Source organism: Mesocricetus auratus, unplaced genomic scaffold (genome assembly GCF_017639785.1).
Source record: "Mesocricetus auratus isolate SY011 unplaced genomic scaffold, BCM_Maur_2.0 Super-Scaffold_100043, whole genome shotgun sequence".
NCBI classification, from domain to species: domain Eukaryota; kingdom Metazoa; phylum Chordata; class Mammalia; order Rodentia; family Cricetidae; genus Mesocricetus; species Mesocricetus auratus.
The window spans coordinates 358071-378144 of NW_024429220.1; the positions used below are offsets into that span (position 1 = coordinate 358071).

At 37.5% G+C, this 20074-nt stretch overlaps 1 protein-coding gene across 1 annotated transcript in view; it reads left to right on the forward strand.

Annotated features, from left to right (window-relative positions):
- The window catches only part of Pclo (piccolo presynaptic cytomatrix protein), a 348891-nt gene that overhangs the window by 24886 nt on the left and 303931 nt on the right, over positions 1–20074 (forward strand). The window contains 1 exon segment of the mRNA XM_040735211.1: positions 631–2031. Within this exon segment, the coding sequence (XP_040591145.1) occupies positions 631–2031 (1401 nt within the window).

Below are 20074 nucleotides of genomic sequence, written 5' to 3' on the forward strand. Positions count from 1 at the left end.
CACTCATATGCATTATCTACTATCTGAAACACTTATCTTGAAGAAGTCAGTATTTTCTTTGCTAAATCATGCTATTTATGATAATTAGAGAGTTGCCCCTAGAAGACTCTTTCTAACTTGGCTTGGTTAATTTTTATTTCCCCATGTGTGAATATGTTGATTTGATGTAGAAGTGATGCTCCTCTAACTGAAGAAATCAGCAGTGCTTCATAATTTGATCAGTCGACTCTGGGTTGTATAGCTAAAACCTGGTCATGAGCCAACAGCAGGCAAATGCTTATCATCATATATAAATGGAATCTAATAAGTTAAAATTCATGTTTTTATTATGTATTACTGTTTATTTCTGGAACTGCCCTATTTGAGCAAATCACGGGTGAGGAATGACAAAATTAACATTGGAGGCAGAATAAAATCATGTTGTTTTCCTGGTTATTTTCCCTGCAATACACCATGCTTTAGTCTCTGAGTTTCATTACCTCCGATAAAGTGAAATTTTGCGTGTTTGATTGAAATAATGACTGTGTTTAATTCATGGAATAATGAATTAAAGGTGGCGGCAGGCATGCTTTTAAACTTTCGTGCTTTTGCAGTGTCATCTTAGTGATAATGGTTATATGTTATTTCCAGATCAAAGAATGGCTCTGCTTAAACTGTCAGATGCAGAGAGCTCTAGGAGGTGATCTGGCTCCAATCCCACCCTCACCCCAGCCCGGTCCTAAGGCCGCCTCAGCGCCTCCTGCAGCGGCAGCCAGCAAGCCACCTGCACCATCGCAGCCAGCATCCCCAAAGAAGGAGCCCCCACCCAAACAGGACAGCCCCAAAGCACCTGAGTCGAAAAGGCCACCGCCACTGGTGAAGCAGCCAACCCTTCATGGACCTGCCACAGCTACAGCCCCAAAGCCTTCAGTGGCAGAGGCCTTACCCGAACCAGCCCCTCCCAAGGAGCCTTCAGCACCCCTACCAGAACAAGCCAAGGCCCCTGTTCCAGATGTTAAACCAAAGCAGCCCAAGATGGCAGAGCCGCGTGCAGATGTTCAGTCCTCAGTATCAGCGACAACAAAACCTGATGTTCCGAGCTCTCAAGCGCTGCCACGGGCACAAGTACAGGTGGCCCCTCCTTTAAAAACAGACTCTGCCAAGCCCTCCCAAAGTTTCCCACCAACAGGTGAAAAAATCACCCCATTTGACTCTAAAGCCATGCCTAGGCCTGCATCAGACTCAAAAATTATTTCACATCCTGGACCCAGTTCCGAGAGCAAGGATCCAAAACAAGTTGACCCAACTCCCAAGAAGGAAGAGCCCAAGAAAACACAAACCAAGATAAGTCCCAAACCAGATGCCAAGCCAGTGCCAAAAGGGTCACCAACACCCTCTGGCCCAAGACCTACCACTGGCCAAGCTGTACCTCCATCTCAGCAGTCCCTAAAGCCTCAGGAGCAATCAAGGCGTTTCAGTTTGAATCTGGGTAGTATCACCGATGCCCCCAAATCACAACCCACAACTCCTCAAGAAACTGTGACTGGGAAACTGTTTGGGTTTGGAGCATCCATCTTTAGCCAAGCATCAAACTTAATTTCCACAGCAGGCCAGCCCGGGCCTCATCCACAGACTGGGCCAGTGGCCCCAACGAAGCCAGCCCCTATGCCATCACAGACTCCTGCTGCTCAGGGACCACCCAAGTCCACCGGTCAGCTCCTACCAGCACCTGCCAAGGCTATGCCTGTGAAGAAGGAAGGAAAAGCCCCAGTAACTGAAAGCTCAGAGTCCAAGCCGGAGCAAGCTCCAGCAGTGAAGAGGATAGAGAAAGACAAGAAGCCCCAACCCGGTAAGGTCAGCAAGCCTGAATCTGAAAAGACTTTGCTCACCCACAAGCCGGATAAGACTACCAAACCCGAGCCGACCTGTCCACTTTGCAAAACTGAACTTAACATAGGCTCTCAGGAACCTCCCAACTTCAACACCTGCACAGAGTGCAAGAGTCAAGTGTGCAATCTGTGTGGATTTAACCCAACACCCCACTTGGCTGAGGTAAGCAACACCTATATTACAAATGAATGAGAATATATATCAGTGTATTCTGAATATTTGGGACCCCAATTTCTGAGCACTAAAAATGTTTCTACTGAAAAAGAAATGAATATTGATATCTCAGCGGAGGTTAAATTATTTCATCCACACATTATTAAGAGTTCTTGTTCTTTGTGCTTTTATGGGTTATTACTTACACTAAAAGTAAGAGATAGACTGTGCTAGAAAATTAAACTGATAGTAACCCTAGTCTTTTATCAATTAAAGACCCAAGCTTGGAAGGCTCTTTAGTTTTCATACAGGAAGTCTACATAAAACTTGTAATACATAGTTCTTATTTTCTATAATATGTCTTCTATCTTTAATATAGTTTATTTTCAAATTTTATTTTACCTTACTTTGGATTTAGGATCTTTCTTTGAAGCCCAGGATGGCATGGAACTCATGGTCTTTGCTTCAAAGTCTGAGGTCCTGAGAGGTTGGGCATGTGCTACCATGCTATGGTCTTTAGTACATTTTCAAATAGAACTTTGGTTGATTGGATTCATATACAATATGAACAAAATTGTTAAAAACTTTGTGTAAGCTAAGGACACTGCCTGGTAAGATTAGTGGATCACATATGATTTTCTCTGTGTCTGTTGGTGATGTTGTCTGTTGACAGAGTACATTTCTGGGAGCCGTGGGAAACCCTAACCCTAACCTGCCTGCAGTCCACCCATGAAGTCTATTTCCCCTTCCTGGGGAGATCAGGCTTCCCTGCATTCAGTGCTTCTTGTTAACTATTTTCTTTGGGTCTGTGGATTGTAGCATACTTGCCCTGGGTTTTACAGTTAATGTCTACTAATGGGTGAGTACATGCAATGTTTGACTTTCTGGGTCTGGGTTACCTCACTCAGGATGATTTTTTTTTATAGTTCCATACATTTGCCTGCAGATTTCATGATGATGTTGTTTTTAATACCTGAATAATATTCCATTGTGTAAATGTATCACATTTCCTTTATCCATTTCTCAGTTGAGGGGCATCTAGGTTGTTTTTAGGTTCTGAGTGTTACAAATAAAGCTGCTATGAACATAGCTGAGCAATTGTCCTGGTAGCTTAATTGGGCATCATTAAGGTATATGCCCAAGAGTAGTATCACTGGGCCTTGTGGTAGATTGGTTCCCAGTTTTCTGAGAAACTGTCCCGTTGACTTCCAAAGGGGCTCTACAAGTTTGCACTCCCACCAGCAATGGAGGAGTGTTCTCTTTGCTTTACAACCCCTTCAGCATGAGCTGACAGTCGTGGTTTTGATCTTAGCCATTCTGACTGGTGTGAGATGGAATCTCAGAGTCATTTTAATTTGCCTTTCACTGATGGCTAAGGATGCTGAACATTTTTAAGTGTTTCTTAGACATTTGAGATCCTTCTTTTGAGAATTCTCTGTTTAGATCTGTACCCCATTTTTAATTGGATTATTTGGCATTTTGGTGCACAGTTTCTTAAATTCTTTGTATATTTTGGAAATCAGCCCTCTGTCACATGTGGAGTTAGCTAAGATCTTTTCTCAGTCTGTAGGTCCCATTGATGGTGTCCTTTGCCTTACAGAAGCTTTGCAGTTTCAAGACTTCCCATTTATTAAGTATTTATCTTAGTGTGTGTGCTACAGGTGTTCTGTTCAGGAAGTTGTCTCCTGTGTCAATGTGTTCAAGATTGTTTCCCACTTTCTCTTCTATCAGGTTCAGTGTATCTGGATTTATGTTATTTGACACGTTTGGACTTGGCTTTTGTGCAGGATCATAGATGTGTCCCTCACTTTTTTACAAATCAGAACCACTTGAGTACTTTTTCAGTTTTCTGTGCCTGATCTTGTGAATCAATCAGGCAGAGCTGAAGAGGCTTGGACAAGACAGAGAATCCTTAAGGTTTGTCTTATTACTTTAGCACCATTTTTAAAAAAGTGAATTTTAACTAAAGTAGAATTACCTTACTTCCTCCTCTTGCCTTTCCTTCCTCAGTCCCATGTCCAGGTACCCTCCCTCGAACCCTTTCCATGCCCCAGGTAAACGGATGCATTGAAGAAGACTATCTAATGTTTTGAAGAACAAGCATAGAAAGTTTTATTTGTTCACTTTGAAAACACAGGGGTTTGCTATGACAGTGCTAGCACTATGTGAAGGCACCTTCAGGATTCAGTAGGTTTGTTTTCTCAGCTATTATGAACCTTGCTAACAATCATATTTAAAGAAAGATACATACTGCTTCTCAGCCCTTTGTAAGTGCTTACTGTTCTTATTGCCTGAAAACCAACTCCAATGTAAACGTAAAACACAAAATGAAATTTAATTTCTTCTCAGTTTTCAAAGAGCATTTCGGTGTGTGTGTGTGAGCATTCTTCCTGACTATAATTTTTTGTTTTCCCAGTACAGCTTCATTCATTTAAGCTGTTCAAAAAATTGTACCGTCTAATGAGGAGCCATATGGTGTCAACACAATGCATTTATTGAAGTAGCTATGAAGCAAACAGCACTACTGAAGACAAAGCTGTAATTTCTATATTTTCTTAATGCAAACATGTACATAGTGCAAGGGAAGGATTATAGCTTAAGACACACACAGTGTTGTATATATGTATATGTATATATGTATGTACATATGTATGTACATATATACACACACATATTATTTGTCTATGTACTAATGTGCAATTACCACATTTGACCCATCATAATTATTAAAACTCTGTCAGATTTGGAATAATAAAATCAGACTCCCTTGAGTGCAGAGTCAGTAAATCTTCCCAGGGAACCTCTGCTATTCTACAGGTTGTTTAATTCTGCCTTGAAGGAAATAGTTTAGAAAGGAGACTACTTGAATAAATTACAGAATTAACCAGTGTGTGTGTGTAACTTTAATTTTGGGTAACTTGTAGGTGTAAGTTGTTTAAAGTTTTCAGATAGCTTCGGTAAGATCCCATTTTAAATATGGCCCAACAGCATATAAAATACCTGTCACTTTTCACATTATTGTGCTCTGCAGTAATTTCCTTGAGTTTAGAAGACCATGTTTCAGGGGAGTAGAAGATTTGACATAGAAAAAAATGACTAGTGTTCTTGACCGTGACCATGGTAAAGAGCTCCTTTTGTTGGCATAGGGCCTTACCTCTGCTGTTTTGTGTTGAGGCCTACAGACAGTATACCACCTGCCCACTCCTTACTCAAACAGCTGTCTCTACGGTTGCTTCCTGACCCTCTTTAGATTATCCCACAATGAATCTAGTATCCAGCCTGAGCTTTGCTGTCTAACTGTGTGTGTGCTGACCAGTTTTTAGAAATGATGCTGTAATCAATTATTCTTTACTAGCAAAGCACAGTTCTCTTAGGTTTAATTTTTGTCCACCCAGGATGTGGCTTATATTGGACAAAGTTTTAAAAGGTGCAGTATACCTTCCTAAGAGAGCTGCAATTGATGAATCTGGAGAAATACAGAGAAAAACAGCCTAGGTTGGCAGTAGCTTTCCTTACTGAATTCTAATAATTCCCATTTAGTTCAAATGCAAATGATGCCAAAATTACCCTTTTTGTAGGTATTTATTTTTGTTGTTTTTGTCACTTTTCTGAAGTAACTTTTTACCATGAAAATGAGACAACATGAAATATATTTCTTCATGCTGACTGAAGTCTTAGAGTCATAATTTTGCTTTCTCGGCAAGATGATTTTGCATGGCCTAAATGGTGTAGAAATAGCTAGCATATATTTGTCACTAGGCAACAAATGAGCCTTATGAGCTGATTAAGAACCAGTGGGGAGACTATGATCCTTTCAGTTCTTTCTCTTTAAGCTGAGGTGGCTTCTCCATTCTGCATCACTTACAGCTGGCCTAGTGGAGATGAGTGACATTAGTTTAGCAATGTATGATATCTTTCATTTACTTTAATGAACATGACTTATGCAGCATTAAAAATGTTTAAAAGTATGTTTATGGGTAATAGCATGCACAAAAAATGAAAACCTAGGTGATCCTGGAGAAGTTATTAACAAAGGACTCTACTAATAATCCATTTCAGATGAATCACATTGTGGAACCTTGCAGTCTGGGTAGACATTTCTGACCTTTGTTATAGAGAGATCCCTTGTGTGACTTTCATAGCAACAGTGTTTATAATGTGGTTAGAGATGTTAAAGTTATTCAAGTTCAGAATGAAATTGATTTTTTCTTGAATGATACTTATTTAAAATATTCAAATACAGACTTAAAATTGAGGAGTTTTGCTCAATATTTAAGAAACCTTTTTTCCTACTAATCCTCATTTCCAGTGCATTTAATAATCTAGTCTGTATGGTAGCTCCATATCTCAGTGAACATGTAACCCATTCTCTGTCATTAAACTCATTTAGTGTTATCTAAATGAACAAATATGACTCAATTCTGTGGATTTATATTTCATTATATGCATTATCCTTTTATTAGGCATTTAGGTTATCATCTTATTCTAAACAAGCAGAATTTTTGCACATAAGTAAAAATTTTGAATGTTCCTCAAGGAAATCTTGCTTGTAATAAATTATGAATAAGGATCACAGCATATAAAATTCTCTTGGAAGATATGAAAGCAGGTGGCATCTCCACCACTCATGTCTCTTTTTGTTTAATTCAGAATAACTTATTTGACAATTTGTTAAAACAGCTTTCGTTTTAATCATTTCGACTATACAGAAACAAACTAATGAATTATTGTAAGAGAGAATACAGAAATATGGCTCACAGTGAGTTCTTTTTCCCATAGACTTCCATAATTTTGATTATCATTTGAAACAGTAGCTATTCATCTGGAAGTCTAAACTTGTTATAAAATTGTCTTGGCTAATATTTCTTTTCTTACTAGAATTTATTATTATTATTAATGCATGTGAATAAATGAAACTGACTATTTCACGTTACATATGCCAAAAATCATATTCACAATATAAATCTAATGTCAAAAAACAATAGATTTTTAGAAAGAATACCACAGGCCACTCTTATAAACAAATTCAAGCAGTCCTTTCATAGAAATACATTAATAATAATTAGGCTCTATATTATTTGCTAAACAACTCATTTATTTTCACTCTTGATTCATGGAGACACTTTAGTCATATAGTAGACTTCCATTAAATCAATTTATTTTTCTAAGTCCTTTAGTTTTTATCTTATTGAAGGTAGTTTTATTTCATACAATATTTTCTGATCATGGTTTTCCCATTTTAAGAGTGTCTTACAATTTCAGTATTTTTTATAAGACCACTTTTGGTATGTCCATATATTAAGTATCATGTAAATATTGACCAAAGAGTCTAGCAATAGGGTATTTCCTGGGACTGGAATTTGGCTTTGTACATCTTGTAGCTGGTAAACTATCTTGGTCCGGCATCAGAGAATATGAAAACTATTATCCATGGTACAACAGGGCATGAGAAGTGTGTTTGATGCATGCCCTGCCAGAGAATAGTGCAGTTTGGAGCTGGAATGATAGTATGAACAGAGTAGGTTTTAGTCAATGGAAGGAACACCATATTTGTGGAATTCATACTGTTATTGTAAGTAGCAAGCTATATTTCCCCTTTTACCGTAGAGACAGATTTCTACCTTTATGGCTGCAAACCTAACCCTGAGAAATTGCCAGGGTAATGAGAAGCCAGGGTCTTTCACTGTTTGTGTACACTGCAAAGTGTATAGCACATTATTGTGAACTTCTGTCTAATATTACAAATTACTATCCAAACAAAGTTAAATACAGAATTGTGGTGGAATACAGATGAAAATGAAAGTACATTGTTTTTGCTTGACACCAGTCATGTAGTTGAGAGCCAAGAGTGGGTTTCAGAAACACTCTTATTCTTGGGTTTGACTCTAGACCGACTCATTCAGCTTCTAACGTTAATAGTGAAAAATTATGCTCATTGATAATACATGATATGCTCATAGCTGATGGATAGTAGTTGATTTAGTGCTAAAAATTTCCTGTTCTGCATTTATTTTATCTTCATTAGAAATCCTTACACTATGAAAACGATAAACAAAATTATTAAAATTTGTGTAGCTTACCATATTATATTCAAATAAGTACCACTCTAGCAGAGTGTCACCTTTTCACCACATCCTCTCCAGCATGTAAGAAAGTATCTTTTGGGGTAATAAACTGTGAGAAGACATGCCATTTTAACCAATTTACAGAGTCACAAAAAGAAGGGAGTTTCATTTAAGGCATTCTAGCCTTTTAAAAAACTACTACTCATATGAATATCTTAGTAGTTGATGGAAGTCATAGGTCAACGGTAACTATAAAGGCTTTCCTTTTAAAAATTGAAAACAGATCTTTTCCTACAATATATTCTAATTATGGTTTTAACTCCCATAGATCCGCCAGCTCCTCCTTACTTCCCTACTCACCCAAATCCACAACCTTTCTTTCTCTCACTAGATTACTAACAGACGACTAATATAATAGTCACAAAATAATAATAATAATGGTAAATAATGATAAACAAACAAACCAGAATTGGGTAAAACAAACACACAGTTCTTTTTGAATTCTGGAATTATATTTAAATTCTGGAATACACACACACACACTCACACGCACATACATATACATATGTGTGTGTGTGTGTATTACCATTTGAGTATTTTTCAACTATTTTTAAAAACTTACATTTTTCGTCTATTTTTAGATTGCTGTCACAAGTTTATGTGGGGAAAGGTGTTTTCAACACATCAAATCACACTTACTCCATCACCCCAGAGTAATGCCATTTTTTCTTTAGTGCTAAAAATAGGAGTGCTCTGGCTGAATCACACTCCAAGGAAATGCTGAGGTAGAACTCTGTGAACAGTTTGCATTCATACTGGCTAAACAGTAAGAATACCTGTTAATAATTTTGGCTGTTTTCTCTATCTGTATGACATTGGTCTAATGTTGATTACCTGACGCACATTTATTGTTTACTTCATCTACATAAAATAATGCATGAGTCTAAGAAAAATATTACCCTTTGTAAAATACATTCATGCAAAATTGATTATGTAAATATTATACAACCTTTGAGTTCCATATAATGTACTTAGAACACTGAAAGGAGGAGCAGTGTCAACTGAGCCATGAAAAACAAGCAAATGATTATTTTCTGAGACTGTGATTTTTAAACAAAATTTCTCTATTTCAAAATTTCACTCATTTACCAGGCACAAAGTTACCCACAGCCAATATTTTGTGATAACCAAATACAATGTACATGTTTACCAATACTCCAAGTATAACCAGATAGTATGCTTAGTGAATCAGTTAGCACAATTTTCATCTTTATGGAAAATGTATTTTATAGACATGTAGTCTCATGATATGTGAAAAATATGCTCCTAGATTAATGAAGTTTGAAAATATTTCCAGTTTAATCCATTTAGGGACATGAATTATATACATATAAGTAACCCACTGCTATCTGTAGTCTTGCAGCAAGGATATATTTTTAACCAAGTATATCACATTTTTAAATTTCACTTGGCAGAATTCATATTGGAAGACACTCATTGGGAGATGCTGAGGCAGAGATATGTTTCTGATATGTTTGCCATTATGGGAAAACAGATTTTCTTTAGTTATCACCCCATGTGCAGTAAAACCATGCATGTTTCTAAACAGGAACAAAATAGATGAAGGGGAGCTTCTTGATTAGATCAGCAACATTTTTCAAAGTGCAGTGTATACAGGTATCGTCTGACAGAAGGGGAAAGAACCCCAGCATCAGACTATGTTCTGTTCATCTCACAGGTTACCTTCTACATCCTCTGGTGTTCCCTTGTCATCTTTTACTGTTGTACTGAATAGTTTACGTTCCTATGTGTCAGTTCCAAGATAATATGGCATGATGGTCAAAGCTCAGAATCCTGAACTGGACTCAAAGCTAGCCCTTCTGGTTATTGGCCTCTTGTACAATATCTAATACGTCACTGTGAAAATCTTCAGAAAGACAATGTGATACTCTTTGTTTGTGGTATATTGTCCTGACACATAATGACCCTAATAAACATTTTTAATTTATTTTATTTATTTTAAAATTTAAGTTAGAAACAAGGTTGCTTCACATGTCAATCCCAGGTCCCTCTCCCTTTCCTTCCCCTCCTCCCACGCTCTTCCACCACCCCCTACTCCCCTTCCCTAATACCCACACTTTTCTCCAGGGAGGGCCCCTCCCTGGGGGTGTCCATAGTCTGTCATTTCATCCAGGGCAGAGCCTAGACCCTCCCTCAAGTGTCCATCTCTTATTGTGGGATGGGCACCCTAATGAACATTTTTGAATGAGTGAAAATAAAGCCAACCTTTTCTTGAGTGTGTCTGCTAGCCAAGATCATCTACATACACTTTTGGTATAAGTATCAGTAACACTGACTGCAGAAACAGCATCATTGAATATTAAATATTGAAAACATCATTTTCGTATTCATTAAACTCCTTCCGTTGCCTCCTGCTTCATAACTTGCACCATTCAGGGAACACTCCTTACCGGGCTGCGCTGGCACTTCCTATTCCCCGTGCACCAGGCTGGCACTTCCTATCCCCGTGCACCAGGCTGGCACTTCCTATTCCCCGTGCACCAAGCTGGGCTCGTCTTCTTTCCTGTGTCTCTTGAAAAGTGTTGTGACTTTCCTCATCTTCACACTGCTAGGCAATGTCTTTCACCGCCTGACAACTCTCCTGCTGAAGATGATCTCATTCTGCTGTCGCCTCCGTTTCCGAGCATATGAGCACCTCTGTTCCTACTATTATCTTGGCGACATTAGTCAAAGTCCAATACTTTAGAAACTCAGACATTCATGTTATAGATCTGATTATCATGTTATACCCAGTCTCTTAAGTTGTTTCATCTTATTTCTTCATGGAGGACTATACCTAATGCTTTATGGAAGTCATTACTTTTACTACTCTATGCCTCTACATGTCCCTAATGCTTTCTTGGATCTTGTTCATGCGTTCAGATTTATCTCTATTACTTCTCTCGTTCCGTGTTTCTTGCTTCTTCATAACATATCCAGTTCCCATAAGTTGACAATAGTGCACTCTCTGCTTCTGTGAACCCACAAGGATGTAAGGGTTAGTTTCTTTGGTACTACCAAAATCTGTATATGTGATATGTGAGCAATGCACATTTGTTTGATAAACGAAATCCCCCAACGTTTTGTTAAATGGAACATAGATTCAACTCCACGCTTTATGCTAATGCTATTACAACCACAAACAGAAATGGTGTGACTTGCTTATCTGACCTTATATTGGCTACAAGGTTTAATTTTTTTACATTTTATTGATTATTTGTTTGTTAATACGTGGGGGCATGGTGTAGCACATATGAGGTCAGAGGATAACTTGCAGAATTTGGTCTTTTCCTTCCAACATGTGGGTCCTGGAAACCAGGCTCAGGTCATCAGGTTGGTGGCAAAATATATGGTTTTTAGGGATACATATTATACATGTATAAAAATTTATGTTTTAAAATTACTTGACTAAATGTTATCTTAATGCAGTCTACCCTGAATACCATATTTAATAATAAGACCTACTTCAGAATTTCTATATTGTAATCTTATCCTGATCTCTTTTCTTTGGTCCTTAGCAATTAATGTCATTTTTTAAATTAATGGTTCATTTACAAATTTATTATGTATTAAAACGTCTTTCCATATCAGTGGGCTACAAGATCCATGATTATTAGATACTGTCTGTTCCAGGATATTATCACATGGTAGATGCTAATATGAGTTTCTTAAAAGAAAGAATTAACCATATATAGTCATTACAAATGTTGTAGCCAAGTAATAAAAATATATTACTTACTGCCCTCAGATTTGGTTCCATACAAATATTTTATCTGCTTTCCAACCTAACCTTTCCCTAGCATTTCAAAAGACAAAAAGAAAAGATGCATATTGTATACATCAGAAATTTTCTCCAAATGAATTCTTAATTTAAGTTTGGGTGCATAGAGAATAATGAGCCTTCTGTTAAGACTGGGGGTTATATAATGCAGGCTAGTTCAAGGAAGAGAATATGGGCATGGTGATGCCATAAGCACCAGGTAGCACGTGTTGCAGCGGCACCCGCGGCACCTGACTGCCTGAGCTTCAAAAGCAGCCTGGTAGCTTTGTGGCCATTATTTGTACACATTACTTAACCTTGCAGAATTGACTAGTGAATCCATATTTAAAGTTAGTTTATGACACTTGACAAAGCAAAATCACTGCTAACTTTGTTAGCCAAAGCTGCCGGGTCCAGAAGGCATATGGTGTCAAGATCCATTGTTTTCTGTGCAGACAAGATTAAAGTTATTCTTTCCCTAACTGAAGAGACACTTTTGAAATGAGTTTGGCTGGTTAGCAAAGAAAGTTTTGATGTTAAGTTGGGGACATTTACTCTGAGCTTGAAAGCTTATTTTAGGTAACTATAATGTGGTAAAAACAAATGGGCCTTGAGTAAGTGAGAACATAATCATTATTATGCTTCTTCACTTGTGATGTCAATACGGCTTCTGTCTTTATTTGATGATGATGTTTTTGCTATGGTTGTTCTTTACATTCTTGACATATGGAAGGCGCAAGCAATCTGTAGGAATTTGGGAAGCATTTAATGGGAGAAATTTTATCATGGAATGCTTAGAAAAGTCTTAGAAAACTTAAACAAGAATACATTCCTGTGGGAAATGGTGAATGGCTGACTTCATGTCTGATGAGATCTTATGTTTATTTTCTTTCCAGACATGTCAACAAGCTATGTAAACACTTTATTTCTAAAAATTTCAAATTGATGGCTTTATTATTATGCTGATGTTTTTACTAAATCATACTCAAGTATCGGAACTCTTTTATTTACCTTAAGTTCTAAGATAAACAAGTGAATATTGATTAATGAAAGAATTTTGTCAGTCTCAATGAAATGTAAACAGATTGGATAGGTGTTATTTAAGTTACACATATAAACAATCATGGTATTTGTATATGTTACAATTTCAAAATTTATCCTTTGAGAATTTTTTAGTTTAAATTACAAAAAAGCTTGTTTTATATGTCAATCCCAGTTCCCTCTCCTTCCCCTCCTCCCCTGCCCTCACTAAACCCTATCCTCCCCAGGGAGGGTGAAGCCTTCCATGGGGGAATTTTCAAAGTCTGTCATATCATTTGTAACAGTGCTTGGCCCTCCTCCATATGTCTAGGCTGAGAGAGTATCCTTCTATTGGAATGGGCTCCCAAAGTCCATTTGTATACTAGGGATTAATACTGATCCAGTGACAGAGGCCCCATAGATTGCCCAGACCTCCTAACTGACACACACATTCAGGGCATCTAGATTGGTCCTATGCTGTTTTCCTAGCTATATACATATTTATTTTGCTTATATCCATACCTCCAATTTTCTTTTATCCCCTTATGTCATGTCCCTCCAAATTTTTTAATATGCATATCCCTCTGAATCCAATTTTGATACCCTTGTTTTATGGATTTAGGATGACCAACTGGAGTACAGTCAACCTACTAAGAGCTATACTCCTGAAGAAATCTTGCCCTCTCTACCTCCACAACCATCAATTCCCATTAGTTTATCAGTTTGAGATGGGGCCTCCTGAGAGCCTTCTTCAACCATATGTGTATGTTGACTGACTTGATTCTGTGCAAGTCTTCCACAGACAAGGGAAACTGAGAGTTCCTGAGTGCAGTGGTCCTGTCATATCCAGACATCACTCTTTAACTCTCCTCTGCCTTCCCTGATGTTCCCAAGGCCGTTGGTCCAGTATGATCTAGATGACCCCTGCAAGGCTGATCCCTCCAAAGTTAATCATTTACTCTCTGCAGTTTGACCCATTGTGTTTCTAATAACCTCTGATGAAATGAATGGTGAGTGTTGCACTAATGAATGGGTATAAAGATAAATATTTAGAAGGTAGGGAAATACAGAGTCAACTTAGCAACAAGATTCGGTCTTCCTCTAGAGTTGATGACCTCTCTAGCTCTGGGTTCTTTGCTAAGTTTACAGCACCAGGCATGCGTTCCCTTCCATTGAAAGGGGCTTAAGTCCAATTGGATTGTTGGTTACTCCAAGACATTAGTGCCACTGCTGCACCATCGATCATATCTTGCCAGGCAAGTCGTTATTGTAATATACAAGATTTCAGCTGGGTAAGACCACTGATAGCTTTCCTCCTTCACCAGTCTGCATAGCACCTTCAGCACTATGAGGACTAGTCATCAAGGGGGAGGCTTGCGTGTTAGCACCAGCTGCTCAGCAGGTGTCGAAAGATCACTCCAAATAATATAAGCTCTTGCAATTGCTCTTTGTTGCCTGCCATTACTTGATGGTAAGACACTATTCCTGAAGATACCCTATACTTCTGTCCTAGAACTTGAAGAAATGATTTGAATTTTAAAATGTGATGTTAGTAACTTATCTTTAAAATATTAATATTTAAATAACTAAACAAATTGAGTTTTTCTGCTAGTTTTTGTTTTGTATTTCTATGAAATAATTTTTTCACAAATTTAGCAGCTTCAACCAACACAAAGTCACTTATTATTTTGTAGAGCATAAACCTAGCCTAATTTGGGAGAGTTCTCTAATTGGGGACTTCAGATAGCAATGAAACTCTGGTCTCCATCTGAACTCAGCAGCTTTGCCTGTAGGACTAAGTTACAGACTGGGGCTCCTGGAATTCTTTCCCTTATGATTTTCCCACCTCAGAGTCTTTTAAGAAGCATTTTGCTCATATGAAATCCATCTAGTACTTTAAATATCTGACTCGAAGAAGGGCATTAGGTGCTTGTCTGATTGCAGTGAATCTAATCAATAAATAAACCAATTAGTAAGTTAATTGTGACATATCTAATAAGGTTTACCGTTCCATTCATATTCAGTGGGAGAATTAAAGAAAGTAAGTATACTAAAAAGCAGAAATTTGGGAAATGAAGGAAGTATATCTCAGCAGTCTGTCGCTGTAGCAGTGAATTGATTGATTGTGAAGATAAAATTTGGGAAAACAGCCAGTTAATTGACTTTGTCACAGTGTGTATTAGTCTTTTCCCCCTGTTTCAAATAACCCAATAATACAGACTCTGTATGTTGAAAAGAAAAGTAGTTATTTTTTATGTACAGTCTTGGATTAAAATGTGAAGTGCTATATCATGTAGTGACCTTCTTGCACACTAAATCTTGAGGCAAGAAAAGATACTGTGTGGAGAGAGACAGAGGCTTACACATGTGTTTGTTTGTATATCTGACTCTGCCTGCTTGGTGGCACTACTATTCAAACATGTGGGCTCCACCCTTATTTTCCTGAATTCTGATCATCTCCTCAAAAGTTTACCACTAGATATTGCTAATTTGTGTTTCCATCCTCTCTACACCTCACAACCTATATCTCAAGATATAGAAAGATAGTTTATACTTGTAGTTGATTGACATGTTGATGCAAAATAGAATTAACTATTAAAACAGTGTCAAATACCATACCAAGGACAACTGAGCTATGGCATCACCAGAAGTTCTCTTTATGGCATTGTCTTCCCATATGCCATTGTATGTAAGTTCAATAACAGGCTGTCCTCTTATCTTTGACAGTAGTGAGAGGACTGTAATTCAACCTTAATTAGTCTTATTAAATAAAAATGCTGGGTCAGCTATCATGGGTGGAAACCAAATGATCAGAGACACAGAACAGCCAGCCACTAGTTCTTACATTTATTTCAGACCAAAAGGGTGATCCTGTCCCTACATATACTCAGACTGAATGTTACCAGCTCCTGTCTCCTCCTGCCTCATATCCCTCTCTCCACCCAGCCATATCCTTCCTGTCTCCACCTTCCTAGTGCTAGGATTAAAAGCTTGTGTCTCCCAAGTCCTGGAATTAAAAGTGTGAGCTATCACTACCCGCGTCTGTTTCTCTTGTCAATTGGATCAATTTTGTGTAGTCCAGGGTGGTCTTGAACTCACAGAGATCCATCTACCTCTGTCTCCTGAGTTCTGGGATTAAAGGTATGTGCCACCACTGTCTGGCTTTTATGGCTAACTAGTGACTTAGCTCTGCACTCTGATATTCAGGCAAGCTTTATTTGTTAGTTCACAAACAAAGCATCACCACAGAAGACAATATGGATTTATACTTCAGTGCTTAATCTTTTTTAAAATATTTTATTTATTTATTGTGTATACAGCCTTCTGCCTGTATGCCAGCAGAGGACACCAGATCTCATTTCAGATGGTTGTGAGCCACCATGTGGTTGCCGGGAATTGAACTTAGGACCTCTGGAAGAACAGTCGATGCTCTTAACCACTGAGCCATCTCTCCAGCCTCAGTGCTTAATCTTATTTTGTAATTTTATTATTAATTAATAAAATTAGCTACATGCTATTGCAGACTAGATTGTAGTATTGCCTCGGATGAAGAGAAGAACTTGACGGGTTCATCAACTGACTGGATGTATGGAGTAGGGAAACTAATGAGACTCCATGGTTTTCTTTCTGGCATATTGGCAATTATAAATTCAAGTAAGTTGTTTTCTTAAGAAATTTGGATGTGTGGGGAGGTGGGATATGGAAGGATTTGGGGGAGGGGGAGAAGACTGGAGAAACGTCCAATAGGATGGAAGGTTGTTGTTTTGAGGGGAGTTTTATTATGAAAATCTAGTTCTCAAAAGGTATTTCAGGATAATTATTTGGTTTGCATGTTATCAGAATAGAAATGATGTCAAAGTCAGGATATTACAATATGGAAGCAATGAACACAGAAAACCAGACATTTTGACTAAGAAGCAGAATTTTTGTTATGAAAGATGTAGGAAAATGGCATATTAAGAGATGAGAGGTGAATATTTGGAAAGGGCATTTTTAAAGAAAAGTTAAGAAATATTTAAGGTAAACAAGTGAAATGGTGATAAAATGGTCTCTTTGTAATTGCATTTTATGTTAACTACAAATATTTTTCTTTAAAATGCATATAAAGACAATCTGATTAACACCAATCTTTGATTCTCAAAGATTTAACTGGTAAAAGGTGAAAGGCCAGTTAGTGCTTAGTATAACATTTCCTTTAGTAGGAAAAGTAGTCTTTAAAAACAATGGAGACCTACATTTCCTGCATTAGACATAGTTACACAAAGAAAGCATGGGACCCTGTAACATATAAGATCTGGTGTTGATATTGAGCAAGTTCTCTCTGCTGCCAGGTAGCAGGTGCTGTAAGTGCAAACTATTGAGGTCATTATCATTATCCTTTTTCTATAGAAGTGAACTGCGTCCTTAAGAGTGACTACTTTCTCAAGATAGTGTAGTGCTCTGAATAGAAAATTTAGTTCCAGTAGTTTGTCTACAGATTTGGAAGTTTTACCTCATCTTCAAAATCGCCATTCAAAATTTGATGCTGTGCTCTACAACTTTTAAAGTAATAATAGTACTGTTTGGAGAAGTTATGTTTTACAATATAATGTTAAACAAAATACTATTTTATAAATATTGCAAAGATCTTAAAGTATTATGTATTCTTTTTCAAGAAAAGTGATCATTAGAAGCATACCTCAGTATAATTAGCTATCCAGAACATAGAGAGTTGTTGTTAATATCAGGAGTGGCCATCAATTGTGTAGGAGGCAAGCACAACTTTGAAATTGTCAGCCTTGGAGCTAAAAGGCTCCAAAAGCCACATATCTATAAAGATCAATTATATTAATACGAAGTTTATACAAGGATGAAAAGACTAGGCACAATCAATGATGTCAGAAGAAAAGAATCTGTTACTTGGGGACAGAACTTTAATACTGGCCATGGAGAATAGGAAATATATCACTTGCCTAACCATGTATAATTAGTTTTCTCAACTAGCCTATGCAAAAAGAAAAGTAAGGAAACTGTTAGTTAAGAGAAATGAAAGATAGGTTACAAAATTCACAAATTTGTATGAGGCAAATTGAACATCAATAGAGTTACAGACACTAGGTTAGTCTATATACAAGGTACAGGGTTCATTTGTGGTTGGTTTGGGATACAGATGTGAATATATGTGAAGTAGAAGAGAAGTTATGTGCTTATTATTTATTTCTTACTGGCAAACAAGTCAGAGTTGAAGGTTTTGAAATATTCAGTCCTAAAATTAACAAAGAAGAAAGAAAAAAATGAAGTTCTCTGCTAGGCTTCATTATCAAACTAGAGAGAAAAGATGGGGTAAAAAAATCAGGATTTCTAAATATTCTTGCTTCTTGGGCACTCAGTTCCTGCTCAGTTTTTCATAGTTCACCAAGAAATGTCTGAGCTGTTTTTATTAAGTGGCTGAACCTGAACTACAAAATAGTATCGGTTTGTGAAGTCTCTGGTGGATATCATCGGTGTTCTCTTGAAAATTCTAAATGCAGTGTCTATTGTAGCTCAGTGCTGCTCTTCAGGCGTCTCCTCCATCCCACTCTGGGAAGCTGGAGCCAGACAGATGCTTAGCATTCTCCGGGTTTATTATTTAACTCATGTTTAACCTTCCTATGAAATGTATAATTGAATCACTGATACTTATTTTCAGGGATTGTGGCCAGCAAATAATGGACTCTACAGTGCGTGCGTGTGTGTGTGTGTGTGTGTGTGTGTGTGTGTGTGTGTGTGTATGTGTGCGAGCGTGTGTGCGTGTGTGTGTATGTGTGCGAGCGTGTGTGTGTGTGTGTGTGTGCGTGTGTGTGTATGTGTGCGAGCGTGTGTGCGAGCGTGTGTGTGTGGGGTGTTTGGTTATATTTTTCTTTACTTCTTTTTGGGTTGTATTGTATTTTGTTTTCTAGATTTTGGGTGTTTTGTTATTATATTGGATTTTTTGGGCTGTTTTTTGAGTAAGAACTTAAAGGTAGGTGGGTAGGGAGAAGGAGTACATCTGGAGGGACTTGGAGGAAGGGAAATACATTTAAAATTTTAAATTGTTTTACTTTTACATTATTTTTCTTTTTTATTTAATTGATTTTTCTCCCATTCTCCCACCACCACAACTTTCGCTCTCCCCCAGACATACTACTCCTTCATTTCCCTTCAGAAAAGAGCAGTCCTCCCAAAGATATCAACCAAACACCTCATAGCAAGTTACAATAAATCTAGGCACATACTGTCTCATCTAGGCTGGACAAGGCAACCCAGTAGGAGGAAAAGGGTCCCAAGAGCAGGCAGAAGAGTCAGAGACAGTCCTGACTCCCACTGTAAAGAGTCCCACAAGAAGACAAAGCTATGTAAAGATAACATATGTGCAGAGGACCTAGTTCAGAACCATATAGTCTTCATGATTGTGGCTTCAGTCTCTGTGAGTCCTGCTTGGTTGATTCCGTGGGCCATGTTCTCATGGTTTTCTCAACCTCTTTGGCTCCCACAATCCCTTAAAATATTTTAAATGATAAAGAATACATTAAAATTCACCAATCTTCAGAATTTAGGTGTCTGCACTAAACATATATAAATAGCTAATATTTTCTTCTCCTTTCAACATAAATCTTATTGATATGGGAATTGCCTTTGTGTTTGTAGCTTGTTTATTTATGCAGCAAATGAATTGCAAATTGAGCTTATTCTGGGAGGTGGTGGCACACGCTTTTAATTCCAGAATTTGTGAGGCAGAGGCAGGTGGATTTCTGTGAGTTACAGGCCAGCCTGCTCTACAGAGCATCTTCTAGGACATTCACAATACATACAGAGAAAACATGTCTTGAAAATTTCTTTTACAAAATCGAATTTTTGAAAATATGTTTGAAGATATTATTTTCTGTGTATTCAATGATTGTTAAGTTAAGCGTTTGTGAATAATAATTTGCTTTTAAGCATGGTTAGACCATGGGCTATGTAAACACAAAAATCTTTTTCTCGTTTCTATCATATTTTATCCTGTTAAACTTATCTTTGCCAATCATTCTGTTTTTCTCTATGCTTGCACATATTTTGGAAACCAGTGTGCAATGGTGGTGTTTTATTGCAAAATTTGTATAATGGTAGGATCACAAAAACTCCAATTTTTATTTCTTCCTCTCACTGA